The following is a 16709-nucleotide window of genomic DNA, read 5'->3' on the forward strand; positions in this document are numbered from 1 at the left end:
ACACACACACACCATCCCGACAGACAGAGTGAGTTGATATAAGCTTTTGTTAACACACACACACACCATCCCGACAGACAGAGTGAGTTGATATAAGCTTTTGTTAACACACACACACACACCATCCCGACAGAGTGAGTTGATATAAGCTTTGTTAACACACACACACACACACACCATCCCGACAGACAGAGTGAGTTGATATAAGCTTTTGTTAACACACACACACACACACCATCCCGACAGAGTGAGTTGATATAAGCTTTGTTAACACACACACACACACACACCATCCCGACAGACAGAGTGAGTTGATATAAGCTTTGTTAACACACACACACACACCATCCCGACAGACAGAGTGAGTTGATATAAGCTTTGTTAACACACACACACACACACACCATCCCGACAGACAGAGTGAGTTGATATAAGCTTTGTTAACACACACACACACACCAAGCCTAACTGAAAAAAATGATCTTCCTTTTTGTATTTATACGAATGCCATTTGATTGAAAAGAGCAGCGTCTTAGTGTTTCTTCAAAACAGTACAACGTTCCTAAAAATAAATATAAAACAAATGATTAAGTACAGCAAAGGAACAAAACCTCATGACCACTTGATGACAAAACACATTAATGTTCAAGTGACGTTTTACATGCAGTGGAGAAGAATGGAAAGGACTAATCTAAACTTATTTGTTTTTGCCCGAGCAAGTCAAGTCTCGTCCTATCAGTCCAAGAAACGAATCAAATTACATATCAGTTTTCAAACGATCACACTCTTTCATAGCAATTGTTTTTTTAATGTTTGCGTCATTCACAAACAGCAAATATTTGGAGACTAACCAAGGAAACAGTCAACAAAAGAAAAGTATAAAAACAATTCATAGTTATTCAGTCATTGTTCCACTTTCTATTTTGTCCAACTCTGGAGATAATTGATTGGAATCAGTGCTGTGCATAACAGAGACATGTAACAAGTGTCAACGAGGCATCGTTTAGTTCGAAAGTAAATACCAAAACAACTTTTATACAATAGCTTTTTTTTATTTCAAAGTACACAAAATAATTCTCCATTGGTTACAGAAGGAAAAAGTTGCAGCTTGAAAAAAAAATGGAATAAAATTGACTAGAGACACATCACAACAGCTATTTTGTTTCGGTATTTGTTTCATTGGCTAAGTTCCACGAGGATGGTAATGATGTAGAATACATAGTCATCTTTTGGTGACACTAGAAAAGTTTCCACATGGACGTTGCGATAACCAAGGCGATGTATGTCTATGTAGTTCTCGTTATCTGCCTGGCCGTGTCCGTAGCTGGACAATGTCCAGCATCTACTCTATGCTCCCAGTGTGACCCAGGAGGCCGGGCAGTGTGCGGCTCCATTTGCCCCGTGAACATCCCGCTACCCCTGGATATTATTTACCTGAGCGTGAGTAACGGGACCTGTGACAACTGGGTGAAGCTTGCCCTGATCAGATCAGACTACTTCCAGACGTACAACAGCCTGCATGTGCTCAACTTAACATCTGCCCACGTGGAAAGGCTCTTCGCTTCTCCATTCACAGGAATGCCGAACGTCAAAGACATGGATCTGTCCCACAACCTGATCAAAAGTTTCTCCGTGACCGCCTGGGCCGGCATCTCCTTGCTGGAAACACTGGACCTGAGCTACAACAACATCTTGGGAGTTCTATCTGCGCCGTTCTCAAAGCTAACCTCTCTCAAACATCTGAACCTGTTTAACAACAACTTCTCTGTCTCACTGACCAACACGTCCTTTGGCGGACTAACGAATCTGGAAACCTTAAATCTAGGCAATAATCCTCTCTCTTACGTCGATGGAAGTGTTTTCCAGCCATTGGTTAGTATAATTACAATCGAAATGAAAAATATGTCAATGACAAGCATAGCCAGTAAACTTTTCAGTGATTTAAATACATTGAGAAACGTTGACGCTTCAGAGAATAAAATATCTTTTGTTGCTGGCGACTTCTTGACTGGCACATCTTTAGATTTACTAAATCTGTCAAACAATTTTATAACTTCTATTCCAACTGATGCTTTCAGAAATTCTCTTGCTCCACCTAAAGTAATAAACTTGAGTAACAATAAAATTACTCAGATCTCAAGTATCGATTTAAAAGGACTAATAGTGAACAGACTGGATCTAAGTGGCAATCCAATAACTACAGTCGCTGGCGACGCCTTTGACGGAACATCCATCTCCTACATAGATCTCAGCAATACAGGATTGACATCTTTGCCTAATGCTACAGAGGCGTGGCTCAAAGGGAGTACCTCAACGATAGACCTGACTAGCACTAACTGGCTGTGTGATTATACCAGTCTATGGTTTGCACGTCTACTCCAGACCAAAAGTAACATCAAGTCTCCAACGTGCACTGGCAAGTACAGTGGTACAACTCTAAAAGACTCTTGGTCACAGCTGGAAGCAGATTGTATGACTACCACAACGATTACTACCACTACAACTACAACTCCAGACACAACAACTACGCCAACCACAACTACAACCACGCCAACTACAACAACTACTACGCCAGCTACACCTACCACAACAACCACATCTACCACAACATCAACGTCAACAACAACCACATCAGCGTCAACTAGTACAACACCAACAGCTACATCAACGACAACTAGTACAACACCAACAACCACATCAACGACAACCACCACTACACCTTTAACTACTACAGAAGCGACTACTATGTCAACCAGCACGTCACCAACGACAACAACCGTCGCAGCACCAACAACTTTCAAAGCTATGCTGACGACATTGCAGACACCACCACTGACACCAACGACACCCCAACCTCAGTCCACAGTTCAGGCGCCACCACCGCAGAACCCAAATTTATCAGGAAACAGCCAACCTATCCCGGCTGCCCCTTCTACCACTAGCGACATTGTCCAGATGATGCCCATCGTCTTAGCCGTGATGTCCACCATAGCCTTATGCCTGGCCGTGGCTGGCCTCATTGCAGGCTGCTATCTCTGCCGTAAGACCGACAAAATAATAAGTCATGCAGTGAAACCTCACAGCATGAAGTTGGCATGGCAACAGGATTAACACACAATGAAACATTACGATTGAAATAGAATTTCTTACTGAAGTCATCCTTTCAAAATGAGAGTTCAAGACAATGAACAACTAGGAAAACTAATATAACAGAAGAGTTTTTAGATGTGCTATTTTTTAGATGTACATGCTATACGTTTGTTAGTATAAATGAATATTCAAATTTGTCAAATCAAAATGATGTTACTTATTCCAGTGGATGTTTTATTATTATTAAGACAAAACCTGATGCAATGTGCATCGCTTTCTGTATCTCTCACTCTCTCTAGTTACGCATGATCTTATCAAAGTTGTATTTTCTTTGTATGCTCTCATGTAATGTTCATTATTTTGTTATGACTGACACGTCGTTTGTGATATGGCACTGTTATATGTAACATGTTATATGTAAATAGATTGTCAATTCAACATAACATTATGACTAACTGCTTCTCGAAAAATGTTTCCAATAGCATGCACAACTTTGAAACTAATATCCGCAAAATGCACATTTTAAAGTTTGATGTTTAAAAGTAGATAATTCAATACTTTACAAGCTATGTTACTCTTGCTTTTGTAAGACTCAAACCTGCTAGTGTCAAAACTATTTAATTAAAGGGCTTATAGTTATTATTTCCGTGAACTAGGAGTTTCAAATAATACAATGTTCCCAGGTTTACATCTATATATGTCAATAAACGTCAATGTAAACGTCAATAAGATATGGGTCACAAAAGGAAAGGATTTTCGGCAATGATCTGGTAAAACACTATTTCAGTACAGCCCCAATGTTCATCGGGTATACTTTGAAACTGAACAGTGCACTCTAAAGAACATCTAGAGATTATAAGCATATGCAGACTAATTAAAACTCTTTGATTCAACTTTTTTGTTATTATTATTGTTATTATTATTTCTTCACCTAATATTTAATAAGTGTTTATTATTTGTTGTTGTTTTTTAACGTTTTTTTTATTTCATACATATTTAAACGGTTCGACTATTTGATAACCAAGCAAATATTGTTGTGAGCATATAAACAGTATTATTGTTAATATTATAGAATTCAGTATTATTTTACTTTATTATTATTATTTTATGATATATTTTTGCAAGCAGAATGCGATGTTGTTGATTTGTAACAAAGCTAATTAGAAAGCAATAAACCAAATGAAATTTTTATCTGAAATATTTTCTTGCCAAGTTCTGTGTGTGTTTGTCTGTGTGTGTATGTTTGTGTGTGTGGGGGGGGGGGGGTCATTGACCTCTCAAGAGACAATCTTTTTGACTAGCTCTCATGTGGCCAAAGAAGCTTGAGACATACATAGGTCACAAATCGTGCATTTGCACACAACTGTTGATAGTAATCTGAAAGTCCTCTAAGTCACACACACTTACATATGTATATCTTAGCAGTGGGCGACCAGTAGCTCCACAGAACGCCAATATTATATTTTAACTAAAAAAACAACAGAGCTTAAAATGAAGCAGGGTTTTCCACCTATAAATAACCAACAGTTACGAGAGTTTTGTCACTTTAACCCAATAACCAACAGTTACGAGAGTTTTGTCACTTTAACCCAATAACCAACAGTTACGAGAGTTTTGTCACTTTAACCCAATAACCAACAGTTACGACGAGAGTTTTGTCACTTTAACCCAATAAACAACAGTTACGACGAGAGTTTTGTCACTTTAACCCAATAACCAACAGTTACGAGAGTTTTGTCACATTAACCCAATAACCAACAGTTACGACGAGAGTTTTGTCACTTTAACCCAATAAACAACAGTTACGACGAGAGTTTTGTCACTTTAACCCAATAATCAACAGTTACGAGAGTTTTGTCACTTTAACCCAATAACCAACAGTTACGATAGTTTTGTCACATTAACCCAATAACCAACCAGCAAACTTTTTCCCCGTGTCCTCAAATCAATCAACAGAGCTGGGTGTATGACAAACGTCAAAGGCAAAGTCTCTAATTCTCCCTCTCTGGATTGAATACCAAGACTTTAGAAAGCCTTGGGAAGCGTGGTCGAGAGGCCAAGAGAGGCTTGAACTTGGCTTGGCTTGGCTACCTAGAAGGGGGCTCGAGGTTCGACACCCGACTCGGGCAGAGTTGTGTTTACTGAGCACGGAAAACGAACTCCTAGATACCCCCTCCCCCCCCCCCAACCGGTCCACAAATGAGATTGGACCAAAAACGCTCTGAGCGTGCTATAAGCATGAAAGTAGCGCTATATACGGAGCTCTAATAAAAAAGCCCTGAGGTGTTCCATGCTGTTCAAACATATGTTAAAAAGTCCGGGGATCTCTCAACATGTAATACTATGTAATCGTTTCTCACCTCCACGGAAGTCGAGGGGGTTAAGCCAATGATTGGTATTGCCTCCTTGATGGCCACTAATAACATTCTACGATGTGCCTTTTGGGACCACGAGCATCGTCGTTACAGTAAGGGACACATTAAGGGAAAGAAATGTTCGTTCTAATAGAATGTTAGAGGAACAGAAATGTTGGAAACATAACTATTCAATGTTTACTGCCAAGGTTTATTGGACATTTAAACAAGATATTAACAATATTATGGTGTTGCCTAAAAACTACGTTTGTTAACTTCAGAAACGGGAGAGTTCAAAGCCAGGGGCGTAGGTTTGCTGTGATGTTAGAGCCACGAATACTAGACGCTCTTAAAGTACATACACTTTGGCTCAGGAGACGTTTTTCACTCACATTTTGCTTATGTGTTCCGCCGATGTTAACGCTTAAATGATTAAGAAAACAGTGTGTATAGTATGACGTCTTGCTCGCCATGAAATCTACCTTATCATACATGGAGGCCCCCGCAAAGTAATGACATGCCTTGCATGCAGTGACATTTTTTTCCTCCCTTTCTGTATCCAAACGATGTCACTATAGCGACGCGTACAGCCAACAACGAAAGACATGTCTGCCTCTCCCCAACAGCGTCAAAGTTTGTCTCGTATTAAAAAAAAACTAAGACTGTGCCCCCTTAAAATTGCTCCCACAATAGACTAGATCTACCCAATAACGTGGAGCTGCCAAACAAAGACTGCCAAAACAAATCTATCGCCTACACCAATACCTAGCCAAACAGTGCATTAAAGTCCAAATTAACAACCCCGTTATGATCGAACCAAGAACAACATCCAACTCTTCCCTTTAGCAATGACTGACAGATACATACAGATAAACGTAGAAAGTTTTGAAAGAGAATTTGGTTGGGGGAAATTCTCCGATAAGTCAAAGTGTCACATAGCTATCGATTACCTGGAACAACAAAGTAAAGAAGAAAGGTACCGAATCCATTCAGAAGTTATTCTTAAGTCAACAACTCCAGCAACCGTGTGTCATTCTTCAGAGATAAGACATTGGAGAGCTCAAGATTTTTAGCATTTTGCAAAGTATTTTACATTCCAATGTAAGTTTCATTTTTTCTTTTAAAAAAATATTATATATATATTTTAAATCAGGACAATATTACTTGTACAAGATAATTCAAATTATTTAAAGTTTCATAGAATTGTTCGTATTGATAAAATATTCACATTCCTAATTTCAGAGAACCAACAGGACATAGAGAACTGGCTTCCTGATTAACAAGAATTAATAAATCTTCTGAACAGATTACTCCAGGTTGGAATTCCAGGACCAGGAACAAGGGAAAGAAAGATGACAACTATGCCCCGGCAGTGTAGCACTGAAGTAAGAGAAAATAGCTAGAATTGTCTCATACGAAACGTTTCCAAAGGTGTAGCAGCAAATTATTCCACGATCTAGCCAACAGTATGAAAATTGTTATTTGGATTGTCTGCAGTTTAGTTGTGATGCACGTAAGTGGACAATGTCCAGCAGGTTGTACTCAATGCGCGCCTGGAGGGATCGCTATCTGCGGTTCGGTGTGTCCGAACAAAGTAAATCTACCAAGGGACATAACAACGTACATACAGACAGGAAATAATACATGTGACGTAACGAGCAAATCTTGGATACTTCGAACAGAAAATTTTATCAACTTTACAAAACTTGAAAACATCAGTCTGACATACGCTAATGTGGCCAACTTTCATCCAAGAGACCATCCTTTTGAACATCTAATCAACATTCTTAAATATCTATCCTTAGCTCATAACAGACTTTTGTCGTATGGTAAAAATTTGGAGAATTTAACCAAGTTAGAAGTACTGGACTTGAGTTATAACAATATTGCAGCATTGTTAAACAATTCTATATCAAAACTGACCTCTTTGAGAGTGTTAAACTTTGATTACAACCAAATCAAGGTTATATATAAAGAAACATTCTCTGGGCTTAGCAGTTTACAAGATATTGTTTTATCTCATAATCCAATAACATCTATAGACAAAGACTCATTCCAACAACTGACCAATCTTGAAACAATCAAAGTAGAAGAGACAAAGATAACTAAAATCGATTCTGGTTTGTTTTCTGGTCTGACTAGGTTAAAAGATGTGGACATATCGCACAATTCAATCAGTTCCGTTCATGATGACAGTTTTGTGGGAACTTCTATAGCCAACGACCTGGACATGTCCCATAATCATCTGACTTCCGTTCCATCCGCAGCCTTAAAGCAATGCGCTAAACAGCCTAATAGACTTTTCTTATCCGACAATCAAATTTCAAGTATTTCTAACGCAGACATCAAAGACTTGAAGGTGGAGACTTTAGATCTTAGTAACAATCAAATCTCTTCCATTCCCAAAGACTTGTTTCAAAATGTTAATATAAGAAGCATTAACCTCAGCGGAAATCCTATAGCACGCGTTGAAGAAGGCGCGTTGACGCAGCTGCAAGTCCAAAATCTTGACCTCAGCAATACTGGGTTAGTGTCTCTGCCGAACTCTTCAGAGACCTGGCTGGCCACGGCACAGGTAAATCTGAGCAACTCGAACTGGCAGTGTGACTGTACTGCTCTTTGGTTGGCTAGACTCGTGTCCGCTAAGGCAAACATTGTTTCACCAACATGCTCCAGCAGCAGTAAATATTCTGGGCAACTTCTGTCCACGGCTGCCAATCAGCTAGAACTGGATTGCTTGACAACAACCACCACAACGACTACGACAACAACGACAACAACGACTACAACCACCCCAACAAGTAAGTATTATCACAATTGTAGTCAACAGTGGTGATACAATCTAAAAGACAGTATGTATATAACATTAACAACAACAAAAAAAAAAAAAAAAACATTTTTATGATACCAGCCAAAATGAAAGGGTGGTCTACTCCGTGGGTTCTCAAAGATCCGACTACGATTAATGGATCTGTGAGGTCTAAAAGAAAAAAAAAATGGTAAATAGAATTTGAATAAAAACATTTTTGGTATCAATGTCATTAACCTTCACTATCTAGAATAAGCCCTCCGCCCCCAAAAAATAACTTTCACTCCCTCTCCCTTTACCATTTTCTACCTACTATAACCACTGATTACCAGGTTGTTTAAGTACATAAAACCTGACTAAGATGAAAATTTAAAACATTCTTAATTCATCTACCAACTATTAAATACAATATACCTTTTAACCAAGAAGGCCTAGACTTCTGGCAGTTCTTATTGATTGATCATTGTTTTGTTTGTTTAAACTACCTAACTAAAACCTATTTATTTTCTTTAAATATATTCACAGCAACAACACCAAGTACCACCACGACAACACCGACAACAACGTCAACAACAGCAACTACTACAACGCCAGCAAGTACTACAACGCCAGCAACTACTACAACGTCAGCAACTACAACGCCAACAACGACACCAAAACCGACGACGACAATGCCGACGTCAACCACGAAATCCACAACGCTCAGCACAAGCACCACAACAACCACGACAACTACCAAGGCTACACCGCCCCAAACTCCGGCACCTCAGACACCACCACCTCAAACACCACCACCACAGACACCACCACCACAGACACCACCACCACAGACACCACCACCACAGACTCCGCCGCCGCAAACTCAACTCCAGCTCGTAACGTCCACGCCAGCACCAGCAATCGTTGTCCAGGCGCCGTCCTCAAACAGCTTGGTGGACGCTATGCCCATCGTCCTGGCCGTTATGTGCACGGTGGCCCTGTGCCTGGCCGTGGCCGGCCTGATTGCAGGGTGCTACCTGTGCAGGAAGACCAACAAAGTCAGCGCCCAGGTTCAGCCCACCCCTCCAATCAAACTCGCATGGCAGGTCGTGTGAAATGATCATGAAATATTGCAAACTACAAAGAGGAAGCCCGGCATTTAAAACATATGTCAAGGCAAGTTGGAGAACTAACGCTAGTGTTTAAAACCCTTAGACTATTTCCACAATATGAAATGCCTGTATTTATTAAAAGTTAGGGTTAGGGTCAAACTTAAAAGGCATAAAAGAAAAACTTTGTTTTCAATCCGTTAACAGATACACATTGTTTGATGTCATTTAGAACTGAGTAAAGGAATTGCTATGTTAATACTGTATCAGTCTCAATAAATTTAAGTTTGGGTCGTTATATCTCTGTCCATGCTCTATTACTAGCGATCAAATCGGGATTTTGAAATAACATGTGTGCAGAAAACTTAGGTCAAAATCAAGGTACATAACCATGAAAAAAATGTACACAGTATTTATTTTCATCTTCATTATGACTATTGTCTCTGAAATGCATATGTGTAAGCGCTAATGTAGATTGAATGTCGTTGTTAGTTTGTTGTAGTGTTTCTGTTTTAAATTTATTTTTTAAACAGAAAGAATCACAATGTCGCTGGAGTAAGTCATTGAAGTAGAATGTACGAAACCGAAGTTATTACAGCTATATTTCAACATGTCATGACAATGTGTAATTTAAAAAAGGTTGTAAACATAAAATAGCTTCTCCTTCGTGATCGAAGATGAGCATATTTCTCATGTCCTATGGACTCGAAGATGACTGCAAACATAATAAAATACAAGTCATGAACCATGTTCTTAAGATAGAGGCTATAATACACTAACTGAGTGGATACAACACACAACGCTAGTAGCACTTCTTGACGGTGTGAACAAAGGAACGATAACTGTTCATTAAGAAAAACGTTCAAAATAATTTAAAGAAAAAAAATGTATTAATTCACGTGTATTTTGTATTATTTATGCCTACTTGTTATAATTATTGTTGTTATAATTTAATTAATTTTTTTTAGCTTAGAACTATTTCGAAATGTCTAAAAAAAAATGCAAAATTTCTTTTCATGTTTCTGTATGTTTAAACAAATATTGTTCTTATTCTTTACATTAAAAAAAACTCACTCAATCATCTGGTCATGTATATACTAAAGGTTACATTAGTGATGTTCTATGTATATAAATCAAGTTTTAAAGTATTATTGTATTGAATACAAACAATTTGGTTTGTAAGTACGAAAGACAAGTGAGACATGTGAATGCGCAGAATGAAGTTTGTGTCAGAACTCATGTTTGAGTGTTCTCTGTTTGTTGTAGACTTCAGTAAGAACTGAGGCGTGTTCACAATAAAAGACATTGAAACAAAGTTGGCCCTCGTCTTGTTTTATCGACCTATTTTGTGTATGGTAAAAGAAATGTCTTACAGTGTCCCATTGGGCTGCTAAACATACTGAAACTGGAAGCTGAAGGAGATCGAGCACTTGGCGCAGTACATAACTTAAACCTCAACTCCCAAACTCCTGGGTCTGTATATGTAATTACGTAGGCAAATACATTTGTGTATAGTCATTAGTAACTCATGTCAAGACCACTAATCAACCTTTAACAATAATATAAGTCACTGGTCAATAAGTACACACAATGACATGTATGACAAGTGACCATACTTTTATACATAAATAACTGAATGACTAAAACCCAATACATTTACTGAATTTCATCATACGTTCAGACTTATCATTACTGATCAAAACAAGAAGGCTAGTAACACTGTGATAAAACAAAAATTAGTATGTTAGCTGTTCGACAAAACAGTTAAGTAGCGAAAAAAAAAACAATAAGCTTTGCACCCAGATGACTTGGCAGCAAGGTCCCTTGTTTACGTATCCTCAAAGATTGGAGCATATGACATTGAGTTTCAGCTAGACCAGTGAAGGATTGTCTGATAACTACCTACATTTACAAAGGTGAGTAGTAAAACATTTATCTAGATATAGACCTACTCGTGTAACTCTTGCCTCGCAATGACCGAGAAAAATCAACACAAGTATGTTTATATTTATACTCAACAAGCATCTTCCGATGAATAAACAAACTACTACCATTTCCCATCAAAGAAATCTAGTGCAATAGTCACCAATGAATAAACTCAACCATCGCCCATCAAATAAATACATTAACATTGTAAAAAGTATGAAAGGGAGATACACTGTTCATATAATGGGTAGACAGACAAACGATGTCAAACAAATAGAAGAATAATAATAATTATTTGAAAAGGGAGAGACCTCTTGTAAACCACAAGCCGAAGTTAGGAAAACAATGAACGTGGGAGATAGTGCTGCATTCTTAAAAAATTCAAATGTCGAGAATCTGATGCATTTAGAATGGGGAGCAATGACACAGCATAGGCTGCAATCCTTCAGCTCCCATAGACATCATCTTTCGATCAGATCTCAACATGAGTCAGCTCATCTTAATGTAGATCATTGATTGACTGAAGATACACATACTTTTTATCTTATGGCCAGTAAAGTGTCGTAAAGGATTATATCCTGTAATTCCCGTACACAATAGATTATCCAAATGTATCTCCACATTTATATTACAAATTACAGACGTGACTTCAAAAGAACAGTTAATTACCTCCTACGTCATGAATGTTAATCAGTGGCTTATACTTTAAGTCGTTGGGTTTTTCTGGCTGACTAAACCATTTATTTTAATGTATCGAAAGAGTTACCAAAAAAAAAACAGGCATTCAATATTATTCTGTTGTTCTATTTTTTCGCCCATTGGTATGTATAAAGATTTATAAAAATCTTAAGATGTCTGTATAAAAGTAAAAACTGAAAAACAAGTGTTTAAAATTAAGTCCAGAGCAAATATTCTGATAACGCCCTTGGCGTTGTTCTAGCAGAGCGATTCTTAAACTTTCTTGAGCGAAGGAGCTGCATATTTGTTTTCTTGGACTTGTGAGACAGTGACAGACGTTTAGACTTGAATTCACCTTAGTTTAAATGTATAATGATACATCAAGTATTGAACTTATTCTGTTGAGATATCAAGACATTTTATTCCGTTAGACTTTGAACAACGCGAGAATCTCTGACGTCCAATGTTCTACCCCACCCCACCCTTACCTAACAACTTATCAAACATCCGATCATGTCACAACCAATAACTGATCTTCTGGTTCGAGTAGTGAACAAAGAAAGGACACACTCGATGCACTGTTCGCATTCCAAAATCAACCATTTTCATATTTCAACTCTCTACACGAATTTTTTCAAAAATCACGCATTCAGTGTGTCATCCAATCAGAGGGTGACTCCACGTGACCATAAACTATGGCGAAGTTTTCTCTGTATGTGTGTGTGTGCATGCCACTCCAAGAATGACAATGTATTCTTCCGGCCACACGTGACATCGTTTATCAAAGCCAGAAGACTTCAAAAAGCTGCTCGAGGATTAAGCCACAAGGAAACAAAGACTTTAAGCGGCTAGAAACAAAAGACCAACAAAGTAACACCAACTGATTGGAAGAAGGTACAAAAGACCACTTCCTCTACTGTTAGACCTCAATTGTCGTGTGTAGTCTCTTCTCAAAAAGTGAAAGATAGCCAACATACACACGAGGATAAAAGGCATATATAGAGAGATCTAGAGAACAAAGGCGAGTCTGGGTAAGTCTTAGCGTTTGGTAGACAATGTTCCTAGAAGACTAAATAGATGTAAACAATTATATCATTTCCATTGTTTGATATTCTCTGTCACCTAGGTAACAAATCAACACAAGATTGATATTTAACAGTCCAAGACAAAGACACTCGGTGCGTGTGAATAGTGCACGATCCTAAACACTTGGAAGTGGATCCCATTTAGAGTTGGAAAATTAGTGTTCAAACGTGATTACAGTGTACGGACTTCAACAAAATGTGTTTCTAAGAGAGCCAACATAAGACGACTTGTCATATTAAATTATATTTTGTGATGTATAACCAAAAACGTATTGAACAATAATAGAAATATGAAACTTGTGTTTGAGAAAGACGACCTCACCAAACTATTGGTTCTAACTTGTGTTATCGTGTTAGTATCAGGGCAATGTTCCGTCTCTACTTTATGTTCAGTGTGTGATCCAGGAGGTCGTGCTGTGTGTGGATCTATATGTCCTAAAGATGTGGCACTGCCAGCTAATATTGTTTACCTAAGAGTGGACAATGGAACGTGTGACGCCTGGGCAAGACAAGGTACGCTTAGACCGGAATACTTCGGAACTTATAATGACCTGAAAGTTTTAAATTTAACCCAGGCTCATGTGGACAGATTTCAGCCAGTGGCCATGTTTACTTCAATGCCAAATATTAAAGAACTTTATCTGTCACACAACCTAATTAGAAGTTTTTCTCCAACTGCATGGACTGGGCTGTCGTCACTAGAACATTTAGATTTAAGTCACAATACTATGGTAGGCTTGGTTGCTACGTCATTTTCAAAACTGATCAATCTGAAACAATTAAATCTTTCAAATAACAAAATCACAATACAGATACCAGACACAGCGTTTGCTGGACTTGCACAACTGAAGACATTAACTTTATCCAACAATCCCATTTCAAATATTGGATCAAACGTTTTCCAACCTTTGGTTAATGTAGAAACAATACAAATGAACAATTTAACCTTAACAAACATTTCAAATGGACTTTTGAGTAATTTAAAATCATTGAGAACTGTGGACATTTCCGATAACACTATATCTTCAGTGGCGAATGATTTCTTGACAGGAACAACTTTAGATTTACTAGATCTGTCTAATAATGTGTTGACATCCGTTCCATCTGATGCTTTAAAAAATTCTGCCACACCACCCAAAGTACTGAACCTGGCTCATAATAAAATAACCCAGATCTCAAGTACAGATTTAAAAGGTATTACAGCTAACAGATTAGATCTAAGTGGCAATCCAATAACTACAGTTGCAGGCGACGCCTTTGACGGAACATCCGTCTCCTACATAGATCTCAGTAATACAGGTTTGACATCTTTACCCAACTCTACAGAGGCGTGGCTCAAAGGGAGTACCTCAACGATAGACCTGACTAGCACTAACTGGCTGTGTGATTGTACCAGTCTATGGTTTGCACGTTTACTCCAGACCAAAGGTAACATCAAGTCTCCAACATGTACTGGCAAGTACAGTGGTACAACTCTGAAAGACGCCAGGTCACAGCTGGAAGCAGATTGTATGACTACCACAACGACTACTACTACCACAACAACAACTACAACTACAACACCAACCACGACCTCAACAACTCCGACAACGACCACTAAAAGAACAACAACGACAAAGCCTACCACAACCTCGACTACCAAAGCGACAACCACTACAACAACACAAAAACCAACTACAGTTTTGACAACCACTACTGCAACCTCAACTACCACCACTCCAACAACAAAGACTACCACTACTCCGGCCACAACGACAACCACCACGTCAACTACATCGACAACAACCACTCCGACCACATCAACAACCACAACGACAACCACAACAAGTTCAACGACTTCGACAACCACAAAACAACCTCCCACGATAGCGCAGCAGTCACAAGCACAGAACCAAGCTAGCTCGGGAAACAGCCAGTCAGCCTCGTCCACCACCAGCGACATCGTCCAAATGATGCCCATTGTTTTGGCCGTGATGACCACCATTGCATTGTGCCTGGCCGTGGCTGGACTCATAGCAGGCTGCTATCTCTGCAAGAAGACCAACAAGATACAAGCGACGTCCTTTCAACCTCCGGCTATGAAATTGTCGTGGCAACCAGTGTAACTTTAGACGAAACAAAGTCATAAGGCACTCTAGACATAAGCCTGCAGGCTTTGATGCATGCACAAACAAACCCACATAAAGGACAAAATGGTCCATGCAACTTATCAATTAATTGTTATGCAATTGTTATTTTATCTTATTTATTTCAACAAAAAGAAATCGAGAGAAAAAAAAGAAGCATCATTTTGGAACTGAAACGAATATGATTAACTTTGGGATTTACGCTGATATGCAAATTGTATATATGCTTTAGTTACCAATTTTTTGTCAGCTTTGAAGTGTTTAGTGGCACTTGTATATTATAAAAATTGCAATTGTTGGCATGTTGTAAAGAGATATATGAGTTACAATACTCTATTGAGTCATCTCCTTCACATGAATCTATATTTTATGTTGTAGCATTCCATGAAATAAGCTTAACACTTTGCACATCATTATCCCTATAGTATTAGTATCCTTATTCAACAATCTTACAATCTACAAAGTAAGGACCGTCTCCCCCACCCAAAAAAACAAAACAGAATTACAAAATTCATTCACATTGTATGATGCATTTCAATAGCATCTTTTTTTATTATTATTAATTAAAGGAGTTGTGTTTTGTTGAATCATATCGACGTGTTGGTTACATAGTAAACAAGATTGAAGAAGCTTATGTTTATAAGATTGAAGAAGTTTATGTTTATAAGATTGAAGAAGCTTATGTTTATAAGATTGAAGAAGCTTAAGTTTATAAGATTGAAGAAGCTTATGTTTATAAGATTGAAGAAGCTTATGTTTATAAGATTGAAGAAGCTTATGTTTATAAGATTGAAGAAGCTTATGTTTATAAGATTGAAGAAGCTTATGTTTATAAGATTGAAGAAGCTTATGTTTATAAGTTTGAAGAAGCTTATGTTTATAAGTTTGAAGAAGCTTATGTTTATAAGATTGAAGAAGCTTATGTTTATAAGATTGAAGAAGCTTATGTTTATAAGTTTGAAGAAGCTTATGTTTATAAGTTTGAAGAAGCTTATGTTTATAAGTTTGAAGAAGCTTATGTTTATAAGTTTGAAGAAGCTTATGTTTATAAGATTGAAGAAGCTTATGTTTATAAGTTTGAAGAAGCTTATGTTTATAAGTTTGAAGAAGCTTATGTTTATAAGATTGAAGAAGCTTATGTTCATGTTCACCAGGTGTATCAGACGATTGACATATAAATTGTGCGCCTAACTTTGTTGAGGTGGGGGTTCTGTGTGAGAAACTATTAGATGCCAAACTTGGACTAGCTTGGGAAACTGTGATAATATACCATTTTTTTAAATATTTTTTCTCTGCTCAGTATTAATTTACATTCCAACGGAGATACTTCAAATATTTTTTTTATTACCGATTTTTTTACACGTGATATGAACCTATAGAGAGTAACATTACAGATGTATTTTCTTTTCCTTGTGATATAATAATGAAATTGCAATACACTCTTATATTCGTTGTTCTTTTTTTTACAGTAAAATTTTTCCATCACATCACAAATTATCATCAATGTTCATAATAATGTGCTTAGCAGCATGAATAAATGTGCTTACTCTGAC

The 16709-nt window shown here is 37.8% G+C and overlaps 4 protein-coding genes across 15 annotated transcripts in view; 3 read left to right on the plus strand and 1 right to left on the minus strand.

Moving 5' to 3' along the window:
• Positions 1-16709, minus strand: part of LOC106071594 (kinesin-like protein KIF13B) — a 325865-nt gene that overhangs the window by 183690 nt on the left and 125466 nt on the right. The window lies entirely within an intron of this gene.
• On the plus strand, positions 803-4281 carry LOC129923583 (leucine-rich repeats and immunoglobulin-like domains protein 2). The gene has a single exon (XM_056015157.1). It carries the CDS (start codon positions 1255-1257, stop codon positions 3109-3111), a length of 1857 nt encoding a protein of 618 aa, XP_055871132.1. The 5' UTR covers positions 803-1254; the 3' UTR covers positions 3112-4281.
• On the plus strand, positions 6109-9858 carry LOC106071586 (insulin-like growth factor-binding protein complex acid labile subunit). The gene is made up of 3 exons (XM_056015156.1): positions 6109-6545; positions 6687-8245; positions 8779-9858. The coding sequence occupies exons 2-3, from the start codon at positions 6913-6915 to the stop codon at positions 9345-9347; spliced, it is 1902 nt and encodes a 633-aa protein (XP_055871131.1). The 5' UTR covers positions 6109-6545; positions 6687-6912; the 3' UTR covers positions 9348-9858.
• LOC129923584 (mucin-2-like) lies at positions 12332-16494 on the plus strand. The gene is made up of 2 exons (XM_056015158.1): positions 12332-12976; positions 13072-16494. Exon 2 carries the CDS (start codon positions 13321-13323, stop codon positions 15133-15135), a length of 1815 nt encoding a protein of 604 aa, XP_055871133.1. The 5' UTR covers positions 12332-12976; positions 13072-13320; the 3' UTR covers positions 15136-16494.

Source organism: Biomphalaria glabrata, chromosome 17 (assembly GCF_947242115.1).
Source record: "Biomphalaria glabrata chromosome 17, xgBioGlab47.1, whole genome shotgun sequence".
Classification (NCBI taxonomy): domain Eukaryota; kingdom Metazoa; phylum Mollusca; class Gastropoda; family Planorbidae; genus Biomphalaria; species Biomphalaria glabrata.

What these genes read in the sequence shown, in the direction of transcription:
- LOC129923584 (XM_056015158.1), top strand. Translation starts at nt 13,321, where the DNA reads ATGAAACTTGTGTTTGAGAAAGACGACCTCACCAAACTATTGGTTCTA.
- LOC106071586 (XM_056015156.1), top strand. Translation starts at nt 6,913, where the DNA reads ATGAAAATTGTTATTTGGATTGTCTGCAGTTTAGTTGTGATGCACGTA. An exon ending in GACTACAACCACCCCAACAA is followed by an intron (nt 8,246 to 8,778) that starts GTAAGTATTATC and finishes ATATATTCACAG; the next exon opens with CAACAACACCAAGTACCACC.
- LOC129923583 (XM_056015157.1), top strand. Translation starts at nt 1,255, where the DNA reads ATGGACGTTGCGATAACCAAGGCGATGTATGTCTATGTAGTTCTCGTT.